The 16,311-nt window shown below is 44.1% G+C and overlaps 1 protein-coding gene across 3 annotated transcripts in view; it reads left to right on the forward strand.

Moving 5' to 3' along the window:
* The window catches only part of LOC127423785 (IQ motif and SEC7 domain-containing protein 2-like), a 121,183-nt gene extending 104,988 nt beyond the window's left edge, over positions 1-16,195 (forward strand). For all 3 annotated transcript variants that reach the window (XM_051668357.1, XM_051668359.1, XM_051668360.1), the window contains 10 exons: positions 2,613-2,774; positions 3,020-3,142; positions 3,474-3,640; positions 8,380-8,519; positions 9,023-9,148; positions 11,159-11,258; positions 12,057-12,218; positions 13,045-13,236; positions 14,325-14,374; positions 15,002-16,195. In XM_051668357.1, coding sequence (XP_051524317.1) covers positions 2,613-2,774; positions 3,020-3,142; positions 3,474-3,640; positions 8,380-8,519; positions 9,023-9,148; positions 11,159-11,258; positions 12,057-12,218; positions 13,045-13,236; positions 14,325-14,374; positions 15,002-16,192 — 2,413 coding nt within the window. In that variant the 3' untranslated portion in view covers positions 16,193-16,195. The remainder of the gene's footprint in view (positions 1-2,612; positions 2,775-3,019; positions 3,143-3,473; positions 3,641-8,379; positions 8,520-9,022; positions 9,149-11,158; positions 11,259-12,056; positions 12,219-13,044; positions 13,237-14,324; positions 14,375-15,001) is intronic.
* The last annotated feature ends 116 nt before the right edge of the window (positions 16,196-16,311 follow it).

Genomic DNA, 16,311 nt, shown 5'->3' on the forward strand with positions numbered 1-16,311 from the left:
TTTATAAACACAAAGCTCTCAAAAAAATAATATAAAATTCTTAAACGCAACTATTCTATCAACCCTCTTAGGTGACCTGTAGGAGTTGCCTCTCTTGCCTTCCTGGCCTTTTTTATTTTTAAATGTTTACATTTTATCTGCTCTTCATTTACTGTTATCCGTTAAGGCCCCCTTAACAGTAAAAACAGATCATTGCAGGATTTGCCTACCTGGTCAAAAAGCTGTCTCTGTTGCCTTCCTGGATTTTTAATTTTTAATTTTTAAATTTCATCTGCTCTTCATTTACTGTTATTCGTCAAGGCCCCCTTAACAGTAAAAACAGATCATTGCATGCAATTATTTCTTCTGGAATCAGAACCCTTTATTCTTTTTTGTTCTTTGAATTTGGATGAGCTTTTTGAATGTCCTTACCACCATGGGCAGATTCTGGCAAGCAACACAAACTAATTATATAAGCAAAAAATGCTTACCTTTTTAAGTGGCCACTGTTTGAGTTGCTTGTCCGGATAGCCCATTGTGGCTTCAACTCTGCTCCTTTCCAGTGCCCCACATTGGGCGCCAATTTGTTGTGGCTTCTGCCACCTCTGTGAAACATCACTCTTGAAGTCTTGGGGTTTTGATGCCAGAAGATAGACTTTATTATCAGAGATAGCAAAGCCGAGTTGCTCCCAGCACAACTGACTTTCTGTATTCAAACAGGCCTATATACACACATTCACCTAGGGCGTGACCAATGCACCCCATACATTTTGTTCTGTGTCTTCAGTCTGTTTAGAGAACATTAAATTATGAGAGAGGACCCTCTCCATCTGGAACTTCTGTACGGAGCCTTATCCTATATTTTCTCTAGTGTCAAAATGAGACTCAAGTTTACCATATATGAGTACCATATGTGATCACATATTCCATTTTCAGGGGCCTCCTTCCCACAGGCCTCTACACACACACACACACACACACACACACACACACACACACACACAGTAAAATCCATGCTTGACCATCAGAAAGAATAAAATGGCTGTATTTACATTGATTATGCTTGATGAATTTGTATTTAACTTGATAAAAATATTCCACACCCACTGATTCAGTTTCGAATTAAAAGCGCAAATTTGTGCATAATTGTGAGTGCTGAATGTTGTGTGTAATTATCGCTTTAAGATGCTTTATAATAATAAAAGTATCATAATAATATAAAAGATTATTATCAAAAAATGTTAAGAGATACCATTAAACAACTTACATTAATTTCACAGTAAAATCATTAAAGGAGGGTATATTCAGCCATGAAAACAATGGTAAATGGCAAGTTCATTTGTGGGGGTGAGTAGCTATCTCATCTCTTAAGAGACAGACCAGTGGATTTTAACATCTGCATTTACACTTGCACATTTGCTGTATGAAATACACAACGTAAACACATTTGCCTGGTGAAAAAGTGCCCCAGCGCATATTCTACGCCCATGTCTATGAGTACATATAAACTTTAACCTATAATCTTGATGTTGAAAAACTGGTTTATAGACATCTACAGATTTATCCTTCATATGGTTTATTACAACTGTCATATTATTTTCATATCCTAATGTTCAGTACATGAAGAGCCCAGACTGAAATCTCTGAACTTCTTCTTTGACTCCTACTACCTGTGTTAAAGATCAGAGAGGATGTATGGAGGTACTGTTATTTTAGCATGTCCTTCATTATAAATCAGATAATTGACAATGATAAGTAACTGTAATGTTTCATGATGCAAGATTGATGTGTTATGAATAATTTAGCATGTTCAGAACTTTGAAAAGGGTCTTTTAGAAAATGAATCCTTATGAGGAAACGAAACTGAGAATCAATTGGATTTTATGATCAAATGTGCTCAATTGTATATAAACCTGTCTCTCCTTGGCCTGTTGTTTCTGTGTCTTTTTCTGTTTTTCTTTTTTTTTCTGCTTTCACTCACTTCAGTTGATCACTGTTTTACTGGAATTAATGTTTAAAGCAGTGGTTCTCAACAGGTTTTGCTTCAGGATCCAGATTTTAAATTTGATGTCAAGCGGCACTCAACACAGTACCACATTTTTATTGTGCAAAAGTGAAAAATTAAACATTGAAATTTGTTATTATTCCATAAGCTCAACAATATGCAAAATGATATTTTAAACATTTAACATATTATCAACATTGGCTGCTCTTGGCAGAGATTTTCACCACACAAAACAAATTGTGGTCGACTCAAACCATGTTTATTTTCTGCAAATGAATCCATATTTAATGTAGTGTGGGTCATATTTTCCTTTACTTTGCATAGTTTTGTCCATGGTTTTGTAGTATGAGGGGATGTCCTATCCATGTTGACATTTTGCCTGATTTGGCAGTTTGATTTGACGCATGGCCTTTGACATCAACAACAACGAAATGGTGTTCTCTCTTATCTTAAAAAGAAAATCCCTATTTTGGGATTCTAACTACATATGATTATATGGTTAGTTGCATTTAATAATTTAATTTAGCAGGATTTTTCCCCTTTGTGTTGCGAATCCCAGTAATTTCTTTCTCTGTCTCACTCAATGTGCTTGCCCTCATTCGCTTCGTTTGTCTCACTTGTCTTTTAGGAAACCAGAAAAGGGGATCCAGTATTTGATAGAGAGAGGCTTTGTTTCAGATACACCTGTGGGAATTGCACGCTTCATTCTGGAGAGAAAAGGCCTGAGTAGACAAATGATTGGGGAGTTTCTGGGAAACCGACAAAAACAATTCAATAAGGATGTTTTAGAGTAAGTACTGATGTTTTTCCTGTCTCCTGTCTTGCAGCCCCAGACTGTAGACTGAGGATCCATCGTCACAGCAGCCTTGAGACAAAAAAAAAAAAATGCCAGACAGTGGCTAAAAAATTATCTGAACTAAGAATATAAATTGGCAGATGAATTTAGAGAAAAGCTGAAAAAGTTATGTAGAAGTGGTCAGGCAAGTTGGTAATTCATTTTTTTCTTTGTTTTCTTTCTTTCTTTCTTTCTTTCAGTTGTGTGTTGGATGAGATGGATTTCTCAGGCATGGATCTGGATGACGCCTTGAGGAAGTTTCAGGCTCAGATTAAAGTTCAGGGAGAAGCCCAGAAAGTGGAGAGACTGGTAGAGGCCTTTAGGTAACCTCTCCTTTTTCTCTTTATCTCTCATCTTTTTCTTTTTTTTTTTTCTTCAAAAGACTTTCAAATTACAAATTTGAATGCCTTTAAATGGTTTCAGGACTAAGATCAAGGACTAAAACATATGTGTCAGTGTTTTAATGTAAAGTTAGTCACAGTCATGTTTTTATATATGTCTCTTGATTTTATGTTTGGTCTATTTATTTTTGTTGTAAAGTTTTAAGCTGATATTATGTCCAGGCCTGTCTTGAAAAAGAGTTTATAATCTAACCTGGTAAAATCAAGGTTAAGTGCTTTTTTTACTGTGTGTCTTTTTATTTCTTTCTCACAGCCAAAGATACTGTGTGTGCAACCCTGCACTCGTCCGTCAGTTTCAGAATCCTGACACTATCTTCATCCTGGCCTTTGCAATCATCCTACTCAATACGGACATGTACAGTCCCAACGTCAAAGCTGAGAGGAAGATGAAGCTGGAAGATTTCATCAAGAACCTGAGAGGTGACCAACTCCGCTCATGTCCCTCTGGAAAAAAAAAAAAAAAAAAAACAGTTAGACCAGCATCCATCAAACCAGCACTAACCAGCATAATCAGTTTGGAAAGTTATGATGGTCTAAGGAGGTCAGGGTTGTGAGATCCAAAATGACTTTTGCACACTAATGCATTTTGATTGAAAACGCATACATTTTGATACAAATATGCTTCTCATCCACACTAAAACGGCATTTTCCTCCACCAAAAACAGAGACTTTCAGAAACGCTCTCTATTTCTCCATACTTTGGAAAATGATGACGTTAGGAATCGTCCTGGTTACTTGCGTAACCTCAGTTTCCTGATGGAGGGAGCGAGACATTGTGTCGATGTAGTGACACTAGGGGTCACTCTTGGGAGCCCGAGACACCTCTGGTCTTTGATAAAAGGCCAATGAAAATTGGCGAGTGGTATTTGCATATCACTCCCCCGGACATACGGGTATAAAAGGAGCTGGTATGCAACCACTCATTCAGGTTTTGTGCTGAGGAGCCGAGACAAGGTCCCGGCCATTTCAGCGGATAGTTCAGCGTTGTGGCAGGAGGGACACAAAGTCTCGTTCCCTCGATCAGGGAACGGAGGTTACGCAAGTAACCAGGACGTTCCCTATCTCTCACTCTCTCGACGTTATGTCGATGTAGTGACACTAGGGGTCCCTACACGAAACACCACAACTGTCTGAACTGTGTTACGTGAACTGGCGGTGTGTAACGGGCAGACCACTGTGTGCCTCGTAGCCAGCGCACCAGGCCAACATGTAACCTCCTCCAGCGCTGTTATGAGTGTTGAACGGCCCTTTGGGGAAAAGTCGACTGCCCAAAAGATAGAGACAGGCTGGCCCAGTCGTGGCCTCTTATCCTCTTTTTTTCCTCTCCCCAAAAAAAAAGGAAAGCACCAATCTGACTGCACATCTCTTATGTCACGAGGAGCGTGAGGTCCGAGAACCACGTCTGGGTGGGCCAGTAGGGTGCTACCAGGACGACCTGCTCCTCATCCTCCCTGATCTTGCACAGGGTCTGTGCAAGTAGGCTCACTGGGGGAAACGCATATTTGCGAAGTCCAGGGGGCCAGCTGTGTGCCAGCGCGTCTATACCGAGAGGTGCCTCGGTCAGGGCGTACTAGAGCAGACAGTGGGAGGATTCTTGGGAGGTAAACAGGTCTACCTGTGCCTGCCCGAATCAACTCCAAATCAGCTGGACCACCTGAGGGTGGAGTCTCCACTCTCCCCTGAGGCTAACCTGCTGTGACAGCCCGTTCGCTGCAGTGTTGAGGTCGCCCGGGATTTGAGTGGCTCGCAGCAACTTGAGGTGCTGCTGACTCCAGAGGAGGAGACGGCGGGTGAGTTGTGACATACAACGGGAGCACAGACCGCCTTGACGGTTGACATATGCTACCGTTGCCGTGTTGTCTGTCCGAACTAACACATGCTTGCCCTGGATCAACGGCCGAAACCTCCACAGGGTGAGCAGAATTGCCAGCAACTCGAGGCAGTTGATGTGCCAACGCAGCCGCGGGCCCGTCCATGAGCCAGCGGTTGCATGCCTGTTGCATACAGCACCCCAGCCCATTTTGGAGGCGTCTGTCATAACCACGACGCGCCTGGAGACCTGCTCTAGGGGAACACCTGCCCTTAGAAACGTGAGGTCGGTCCAAGGGCTGAAGAAGCGGTGACAGATTGGCATGATGGCCACGCGATGTGTCCTGCAGCGCGATGCCCATCTTGGGACTCGAGTCTGGAGCCAGTGCTGAAACAGTTTCAGTGGAACCGCTGTCTTCTGTCTGAATGCCTTCAAACAGGTCGGCACCAACTGTGCGCGCTCGTTCATGAGGCGCGCCGTCAACGAGACTGAATCCAACTCCAAGCCGAGAAAAGAGATGCTCTGAACCGGGAGGAGCTTGCTCTTTTCCCAGTTGACCTGAAGCCCTAGTCGGCTGAGGTGTGAGAGCACCAGGTCTCTGTATGCACACAACACATCCTGAGAGTGAGCTAGGATTAGCCAATCATTAGGATGCGAATGCCCACTTCCCTTAGCGGGGCAAGGGCTGCCTCTGCGACCTTCGTGAAGACGCGAGGGGACAAGGACAGGCCGAAAGGGAGGACCTTGTACTGATATGACCGACCCTCGAATGCAAACTGCAGTAAGGTCCGACCCCATGTGTGTCGAGGCAGAATCAAGACGTGGAAGTACGCATCCTTCAGGTCTACCGCCGCAAACCAATCTTGATGCCGGACTCTCGCCAGAATGCGTTTTTGCATCAGCATCTTGAACGGGAGTCTGTGTAAAGCCCGGTTCAGTACTCGCAGGTCCAAGATTGGCTGCAACCCACCGCCTTTTTCCGGTATAATGAAGTAGGGGCTGTAAAACCCCTTCTTCATCTCGGCCGGAGGGACAGGCTCTATCGCATCCTTCCGTAGGAGGTTAGCGATCTCTGCGCGCAAGGTAGCAGCATTCTCGCCCTTCACCGAGGTGAAGTGGATACCGCTGAACCTGGGCAGACACCTGGTGAACTGAATCGCGTAGCCGAGTCGGACAGTCCGGATCAGCCATCAAGATGGATTGGAAAGCGCAAGCCACGCGTCCAAGCTCCGGGCGAGGGGGACCAAGGGGACAATCTCGTCAGACGTACTGGTGGGTGGGGCCTCGCGGCGGGGCAGAGCTTGAGGTGCCATGCCATATTGTTTCCGTGCTGAGTTCAGGGACATTGAAGCACTTACCTGGCTCCTTGTGACCACCCCCGGAACAGCCTGGGACGGGGGAGGAAGAGGCCTGTCCTCGTGACCCGTGGAGACTGTCACATCGGGGTCGGATTTGTGCCACAGCTGGGCACGCAGGGGTGGGAGGGCCGCCGCTGGAGCGCCAAACCTGCCAAAAATGGAATGGTGGACGGTGGTCATGATGACGGCCATGCACACCGGGTATGTGACCCAGGGAACGAGGAGACCGCTCTTTTGCTGAACTGTTGGGTACCGCAGCCACTTGGGCATGCGGCGAAATTAAATGAAAAGGCAACAAAAGATTCTCCTCCCGGCCCTCCACTGGGGGATGGAGTAGTCTGTTTACCAGCTCCAAGGCAGTGGGTTTCGTCGTCCCTGGGTCCCCGTCTCAGGGGCGCTTCGAAGCCTTTCGCGGGTTCTTGGCATCCGGCCATGAGACAGGTGGCGTCTGCTTCATGCGGTGGGCTCCACACCGGGGCCAGCTGAAGGGGCGGGCTGCGGTGGAGCCGATGCAGTCACCGCATGTGGACGCCCTTGGTGACGAGCAGGCAGGGTGCGGGATCTTGAGCCGATGTGCCAGATAGCCTCCATCTGCTGCTTCACCGTTGAGAACTGCTTAGCAAAGTCCTCGACGGTGTCGCCGAATAGGCCAACCTGGGAAATGGGGGCAGCAAGGAACCGTGCCTTGTCGGCCTCTCCCATCTCAACCAGGTTGAGCCAAAGGTGGCGCTCCTGGACCACCAAGGTGGACATCGCCCGTCCGAGAGACCGCGCCGTGATCTTCGTCTCCCGGAGAGTAAGGTCGGTCGCTGAGCGCAGCTCCTGCATCAAATCTGGGGCAGAACTACCCTCGTGCAGTTCCTTTAGCGCCTTGGCTTGGTGGACTTGTAGGAGAGCCATGGCGTGCAGGGCGGAGGCGGCTTGTCCAGCGGCACTGTAGGCTTTGGCCGTCAGGGACGACGTAAACCTACAGGCCTTGGACGGGAGCTTTGGGCACCCGCGCCAGGTGGCAGCGCTCTGCAGGCATAGGTGCACCGCGAGCGCCTTATCCACCAGGGGAATTGCCAAACAGCCCCTGGCCGCCCCACCATCGAGGGTAGTGAGGGCGGTGGAGCTGAAAGATCAGGACCAGGCAGTAAAAGGTGCCTCCCACGACCTTGTCAGCTCCTTGTGCACTTCCGGGAAGAAAGGAATTGGAGCGGGGCGTTGCTGTGAGCGGCGCCGCGAGCCCAGGAACCAATCATCGAGCCGTGAGGGTTCAGGGGAGAGCGGAGGGTTTCTTAAAAAAGCAAGCTGCAACTGCAGCGTTGCCATGGTCATGTTCTCGCAATGAGTACATGATCCATCCATGAACGCTGTGTCCGCGTGTGTCGCGCCCAAACACGAAAGACAGCGATCGTGACCGTCAGAAGTTGAGAGATAATGACCACAACCAGGAATAACACAAATGGAAAGGCATCTTTAAAAAGACGCATCTTTAAAAAGTCGTTCCGTGTGTGCCGCTCTTTTAGAGAAATATATACTCTTTTAGAGAAATATACTCTCTTATTTCTGCCGAAGCACCCAGGGGCGTTCTCTAGAGTACACCAGTGCAGAGAAGGGAGAAACCGCTGAAATGCCCCGTCAGATCCAGCAGAGGTGAATGAACAGTCAGCTCAGTAAACATCGACTGTTCAGCTCCGAAGAAAAAATCTGAATGAGAGGTTGCATACCAGCTCCTTTTATACCCGTATGTCCGGGGGAGTGGTATGCAAATACCACTCAGCAATTTTCATTGGCCTTTTATCAAAGACCAGATGTGTCTCTGGCTCCCAAGAGTGACCTCTAGTGTCACTACATCGACACAATGTCGAGTGAGTGACAGATAGGGAACTGAAATCAGAGTTTTAATCCAAAAAAGTATTAGTGTGGACATGGCCTACAATACAGCACTATTTATAAACCATTTTTTACTGCTTGTCTCTCTTTTTGCCACTATTTTTCATCAACAGGAGTGGACAATGGACAAGATATTCCCAGGGATATGTTAGTCGGAATCTACCAGCGCATTCAGAAATGGGAACTCAGGACAAACGATGACCATGTGTCTCAAGTGCAGGCTGTGGAGAGGGTCATTGTGGGCAAGAAACCTGTGAGTTAAATGCTGCAACTCACACAACCCATGAATCCCTCATGCATGTCATACATACAGTTGAAACCCCATATTTTTTTCCAAACTTATAATTAAAGGGACTGTTCACTCAAAATGAAAATTCTCTCATCATTTACTCACCTGTTGTTCCAAACTGGTATGACTTTCTGTCCTTCATAAAACATAAAAGGAGATGTTTGCAGTTTATAAGTATCAGTCTACATTCACTTTCATTGCATATTTTTTCCAAACAATGACTATGAATGGTGACTGAGACTGCCATTCTGTCCAGCATATCCTTTTGTGTTCCAGGGAAGAAAGAAAAAGTCATACGGGTTTGGAACAACATGAAGATGCAAACAACAGAATTTTCATTTTAGAGTGAACTGTCCCTTTAACAAAATGTAAAGAAACTTTGATCTTAGTTTTCAGTTTGTACTGGGGAACGTGATTGTGTTGTTTAGCATATTTGAGCTCACATGTTTTGATGTGTGTTTGTGTAGGTGCTTTCTCTGCCACATCGCAGGCTAGTATGCTGCTGTCAGCTATATGAAGTCCCTGACCCCAATCGACCCCAGCGGAGTGGAGTTCACCAGCGGGAGGTCTTCCTCTTTAATGATCTTCTGGTGGTAAGTCTTCCTCAGTAACTCTGAGGGAGTAACTCCCACACTGGCCTAATTACTGCATACAGATGCAGCAGCCTTGAAATATTATGTAAAAATAGATTGTTTGAATCTTTATTTGATAAGGTTGTGCATCAAACATTTATCATTTTCCCTCTCGTGACATGTACTTCTGATCCCAGGGCTCGGCAAGCAGCAGCTAAATCTCTCTCTATTTTTATTTAGTTTTTTTATCCCCTTTTCTCCCAATTTGGAATGCCCAATTCCAAATTGCCTCGTGGTGGCGCGGTTACTCACCTCAATCCGGGTGGCGGAGGACAAGTCTCAGTTGCCTCCGCTTCTGAGACAGTCAATCTGCACATCTTATTACGTGGCTCTCCGTGATCCACGCGCCCCATTGAGAGCGAGAACCACTAATCATGACCACGAGGAGGTTACCCCATGTGACTTTACCCTCCTTAGCAACCGGGCCAATTTGGTTGCTTAGGAGACCTGGCTGGAGTCACTCAGCACACCCTGGATTCGAACTCACGACTCTAGGGGTGGTAGTCAGCATCAATACTCTCTGAGCTACCCAGGCCCTCTAAATCTCTCTATTTAATGTTTTTTCCAACTCTTTTAACCAGCTTTTAACCGATTTGAGATATTAGTATGGAATAATGTTACTTCCTGGATTTACACTGCGTTCATGTCGCGTTGGTATTACCGTAATGAACCCTTTTCTCATTTCTGTGTTTGGAGCACAGAGGTAAATTATAGTTGGGTAAGCTTCTGTAGAGGAAAATGGCAGACTATAGCAAATATTATTTTTGCATTTCCATTTGCTCCAACAGTGCAAGAAAAAATCGGCTATTACATTTCCACAACTTTGCAAATGAGAAAAATTATTGAGAGATATAATGTCTCGTTTGGAAGGATGCGTCCTCGAGGCCATCGAGGCTGTCTCGTTTCAGAAAAGCGAGTAGGACACTTCGAATGCAGCCTTCGAATGCGACCTTCTTTCACGGGAATTCGGAGGATGCATGAGGTGTATCCTTCGTGGGCACTCACAACCCACAATTCTTTGCTTCAACGGAAATGTCTAAAAAAAATTATGCCAATTTGCCCGTAAATATGAAGTTCAAATGCAAGGAATGTTAATTCCCAAGTTGAAGTACCTCAGAAGATGGGTGCAGAGTATATAATATGTATAATTATAGTAATATATCATTAAAATAAATTATTAGACTAAAAGTACACCTGTAAAATCTATTTTCTTTTCTCTTTACATCATTATAACTCTCCTAAAATGTACCTCATACATTCCCTTCTAAAGGGACTTTGTTCCCTTCTCACTCAAAGTGCTCACGCTTGTTAAAGAGTGGCATGCTGTCATAGCAACCATGTTACGTTACGTTTCCGTTTGTACTACATAGGCCATCTCGTTTAAACTACGCTTGTTTAAAGGAGGACACTTGGTATACTGCAGCCTTAAAAGGACGCGTCCTACCTAGTATGCAGCCTTGCAAACGAGACACAGCCATGGATTATGCAGTCAGAAGAGAGAAAGATGCCAAATTTACAGTCACTCTGTCAGCAGCTGTTTTTGAAACCCCATCGCAGCAGTGTTTGGCTAGTTTTATTTAATCTTAATATTATAATAAAATGCATATCAAGCAGAAATATGTATAGAGGTACCTAACAACTTTTAACTGTTGAGGCTGATGGCATTTTGGTTGTTTTTATAAGACATCACATTGGTCAAGTGAGAAATTTTTTTCTTTTTTTTTTTAAGTTTAAAAGTTGTAATTTGCAAGTTGTGATTAGCTTTTAGAAGTCAAAATCTTAAGATTAATAACGATAATTCTATCATGAAGTAATCACAGCATTATTTACTAGTCACCAATCAATCAGTGGTTCTGGTTCCAATGGTTTTGATTCTCATTGCACTCTAGAAACTCTCAGTGCACTGTCTTTATTGACATGTGTCTGTAAATGTGTATGCATATGTAAAATCCCTTCTGTTCCCACCTGCAGGTAACAAAGATCTTTCAGAAGAAGAAGACGTCGGTGACGTACAGTTTCAGACAGTCTTTTCCCCTGGTGGAGATGCAGGTTCATATGTTCCAGAACTCCTGTAAGTAAATTCATCCCTCCATCTGTCTCGCAATCTGTCCCTCCTCCTTTATTTATACTATCACTCCATTCCAGCTAATTTATACACTCTCTGCTCTCATCCACTCCATCATTCTATGTTAGCTCGGAGCTGTTGGAGTCATTATTCTCTTGTTGTGTTGTGGTTTCTTAGTTGTGTATGAAGGTTTAAAAAAAACATCTGACACACCTTCATCAAAATCTTTAACAACCATTCTTTAACAATCCAATCTTGGCTCTTTTGTTGATTTCCATTTGAATGTTTGTTCTGTATTTAACATGCTTGATTCCATATTTCTAGAATGCACTGCAAAAAAAAAAAATATATATATATATATATATATACTTAATCAGTGTTTTTGCTTGTTTTCCAGTAATAAAATCAAAACATCCTTAAAACATGTTAGGTTTACTTTCTTAGAGAATATATATATAGAATTGCGTTTATTTATCTTACCACATTGGCAATTCAATTTTTCTTGTTTCATGCATAAACCTCACTGAATTTGTTAGATTTTCCTTAAAAAAATAAAATAAAAATAACAACAACAATTTGCCCCAAATTTAAGGATGTTTAGATATTTTTGCTGGAAAATAAGACAAAAATACTAAGAAAATCATGTTTTTATTGTGTCTTTTAATGTGTGTGGTTAATTTAAGTACAGTGCATGTGTGTATCTGTGGATCAGAACTAGAGATCTATAAATAATTACATAAAGCAAAGCACATCCCTCTTTATCGGGGTCTCTCTCTAATTGACTGTGCCATCGCTCTCTTTTAGACTACCCCCATGGTATCAAACTGACATCAGCAATGCCTGGCAGTGAGCGCAAGGTTCTGATTATGTTCAATGCACCGAGCCAGCAGGACCGAACACGCTTCACCAGTGACCTGAGTGAGAGCGTTGCTGAGGTTCAGGACATGGAGAAATACCGTGTCGAGTGTGAGAAATCCTTTAATACTCTGTTGTTTCACACATGACAGTTTAAAAGGCTGTAATGTTTTTGTGTGTGTGTGTGCGTGTGTGTGTGTGTGTGTGTGTGTGTGTGTGTGTTTGCAAGCTAAGTACTGAAATTTGCTGTGTAGGAGATAAATTATTCATTAGGCTTAATGTTCAGTTTACAGTGTCTCCTGCACCAGTATTCAGCGACGGTGTTTAACCATTACTGAATCTACAGCGCCATAGCAAAATAATATTTTTCACAGTATATTTTACCCGAGTTGTAAGTTTGCAGTCTTATTTGAATGCTATGAGATAAATAAACTGTGTTTTGCAAAATAAAGACAATAAATAGACAACACATCTTTCTATTGCATTGTTTTCACTGGCTGCATGCAAAAGCAAAAAGTTTGGTTCATTATGAATGACTCTTATAAGGCAGCTCTTTTAATGAATCCCTATTTTCATTTTGAATTTGTCTAATGAATTTCTCACTGAATCCCTCAGAACTTACTAAATGTTTATATGATACCAGTTAGTTAAAGATACACATTCACAAAAAGGTTTTGTTGTAATGAATGGTATTTTAAAATTTGTATGTACCGTAATTAAAATATTTTATAAAAAAATTTAGTGATTGTATACAGTATGTTAATAGTTTGTAGTTAGGACCAGTTATGGGTTTTGGCTGCAAAAATGCAGAATTCTGTTGGAAACATTAAGCATGTTAATAGTTTGTGAGCACTGAAAACTGTAACAGTTGTCTTTGCAATCATTAACCACATTCCCCTTCTCTTTGCTTTCGCTTTCGTTTTCTTTCTCTTTGTAGCTGAGTTAGAGAAGCAGAAAGGTGTGATGCGTCCAGGGCTCTTGAGTGGAGATGTGGGTGGGGTTGGCGGGATGAAGACTGAGGCTGTGAACGGCACTCTGGGTAGGCCCAGTCTGGATGACACGTATGCGGCAGGGGATGGACTTAAACGAACAGCACTTAGCTCCTCACTGAGAGACCTCTCTGAGACAGGTACACATTTACTCACATACACACACAAACACACAAAACTTCTATAACATAAACTCTTTCTTTAAACTATTTTAGCAGCTAAGCAAGACTTTGTTTATCTCCAATGGCTGAAATATTCATACATAAATTAGGGCTTGTCACTTTAACATGTTAAATTAGTACAAACAATATAATAAAATATGTTATAAAAATTAACACATTGAAACTTGCCCACTTGCCATTATTTTGATTAATTAATCAACATATCATGTAATTAATTTGATATACATTTTTAATGGATTGACAACCATAAGATAAATCCATCACTTTTTGTTCATAAGAGATATTCATTCTGGCAGAGTTGTAGAATGCTGAAGTTTTGTTATGCAGTACAGAGAGAAAGACACTGCCCTCTAATGGCACATTATTTCCTTGCATAAAGTTTTTATTACAAAGACTTGTCTTCTGAGTTGCATACTACTCTTACTATTTTTGCAGTATTTAGTATGTGTACTGTGCACATTATGCAAAATTTCTTTATGCTTAGTATAGCCAGATAACCTAATAAATTAACCAAAATATGCAGTATAGAGCAGAGAATGTAATGCGCTCAGCTTGACCTTCCATTTCCAGTGGATAAATTACCTAAAAGTACTATCATCCATGATTTTTAACATCTTTTTCTTGACTTAGACTTGCAAAAGTGGAGACATCTTTAAACAAAAATGTAAAAATAATTGTATTTGTTTCAAAGATGATAACTGAATGCCACTCACTCAATTAAACGTAAAGTCATGACAAAAAAATGAAGTGTACAATTTGAATGTTTCTATTTCACATCTGTAAAAAAAAAAAAAACAGTAATCAGTTTTCAGTGTTTACAGCACAGAATACGGTAAGAAGTGTGCTGGTATTCCAGTCCAGACAAAGCCAATGTCGTTATGCTCTGTATTGACAGTTACACTGTTAGCTCATTTTTATTTATGAACTGACATTTGAGTACAAATTCAGAAGTCATTATTCATTGTAAACTGAATGTCCAGGGTCAATATGCAGTAATTATTAATAATGTTTAGTTTCTTCCATGACCTTTGACTCTGACCCTGCAGGCAAGCGAGGCCGTAGAAACAGCGTTGGCTCTTTGGATAGTACTATTGAAGTAAGTCAGGCAGCTCTATTAACACTGATAAATACAGTCACATGGAATGATCTTGTCTTGCAGCATGAGTCTTCTGTGCTTTTTAACCAAAACGGCTTTACATAAAATTATGCTTGTTGTGTGACGAAATGCAGCATGTTTTCATGTTTTTTTTTTTATCATTAAGTATGTTTAAAAAAATACTATTATCTTTGCTTTGCATATTGCATATCTAATATGATATGCCCTCTGCAGATGCTACTAACTACTAATGCATTGCTTTGGTAAGGTAATGGCCTAATGACTGCTCTAGACAGCAGGGCTGCTTCTGTTACAAGCTGCTCAAGGATGAGTGAAAAGCTCTAATGAGTAAGCTTCACTGGATATGGTCAGTCATCACTAACATGTGACTGTTTCGTGGCTTGTATAATGTGACACTCTTATTTCTTGCTTGGTAATGTCACATCTTCCCTGATATGTTTGAAGGCTGTATTCTGTGCTGAAAGGCTTTTTCTTTGTCCTGGTGCAGGAGATATTTGTAAAGTGAAGTTGCATGAGTCTGCACGAGTGTGATCCTCCGTCTGTTCTAAAAAATGTTCCAAGTAATGATTGTCTCTGCTCTTTCGTGTCTGTTTGTGCACACTGTAGGGATCCATCATTAACAGCCCACAGCCACACCAACGCAGGCCCAAGGGGGGTGCCGTTCCTGGCTGCTACGGGGTGGAAGACTACCGGCCTCACCGCCCCATCCTGAGCCCCGGAGTAGGGGTGGGGGGTGGGCCGGGGCAGCTTCACAACGCCGTAGGGAACATGGTGGGAATCCCTGGCATCGGCGATCGAGGTGGGGGGCCGGGGAGCAGTTCTGGAGGGAGCAATTCAGGTTCCTTCCTGGGCTCCCTATTTGGCAGCAAGCGCGCCAAACCCCCTGCTCCTCTTACACCCCCTGGGCCACATTACCCAGCCCCCGTGCCTCCGCCCACTACAGGGGGGCCACCACCACCATCCCCCTCCGCCCTCAGCCAGTCAGACCCCGGTGGGCCATCCAAAATCCAAGCGCTGCACGCTCAGTACTGTCACAACAACTTTGGCCAACCTCCACCCCCATACCACCATCATCACAGATATCACATGCAGGTGTCCGCCCCAGGCCATTTGCCTGCTACCCACCATACTCTGCAACGAGGGTCCCTCCCTCGGCGTGGGCCACCCGCTCCGTCTCATGCCCAGCTCCAGCAGCAACTATCCCATCATGCTATGCAGCAAGGCCGCTACGGCAATATGGCCTGCACCCCTCCGCCTCTGTCCCCCCATTCGCCCCATTCCCCCATCGCCCCGTTCAGCTTCTACCATGCACACCCCATACGCCATGCCCGTGTACCAGGTTCTACAGGCAAGCTTCCGCTCACCCTGTCTCACTCTCAGCCCCACCCACACGCCCACTCCCACGTTCACTCTCATACCCACAGCCATCCCGGCCTCGCCCTCAGCCCCCACCCCCTACTTCATCACTCTGCCCATCAGCCTCACTTCGTCTTCTCCCCTCCTCCTCAGGCGCCATCTGCCATCACTGCCCGCCACATACCCCAGGGCACCGGCCACTACATACCACAGTACCTGCCCCTCTCCTCCATCCCGCCCCCTCCACCACACTCCCCGTTACCTCCTCCATCCTCCCCACATACCCCTCTCACCCCTTTTACGCCACTATCTCCGCTCACTCCAGGACCCCTGGGGGCTCAGTCGGGCGGCCCAGGGGGCGGAGGAGGCGGGGCCAGCAACAGCAGCATGGGCAGCAGCTCCAAATCCAAACCTATCAACCGCATCAGCACGGTGGTGTGAGGGTGAGCCGTGGCAGAGGGCGCAGGGTCAGAGTCCCAACACAGAGGAGCCAAAGTCCAGGCAAGAGGAAGCACACCATACTCAGACTCTGTTACTTCCACATCAGCTTCCCTCATGTG

This window comes from Myxocyprinus asiaticus, chromosome 33, assembly GCF_019703515.2.
Source record: "Myxocyprinus asiaticus isolate MX2 ecotype Aquarium Trade chromosome 33, UBuf_Myxa_2, whole genome shotgun sequence".
Classification (NCBI taxonomy): domain Eukaryota; kingdom Metazoa; phylum Chordata; class Actinopteri; order Cypriniformes; family Catostomidae; genus Myxocyprinus; species Myxocyprinus asiaticus.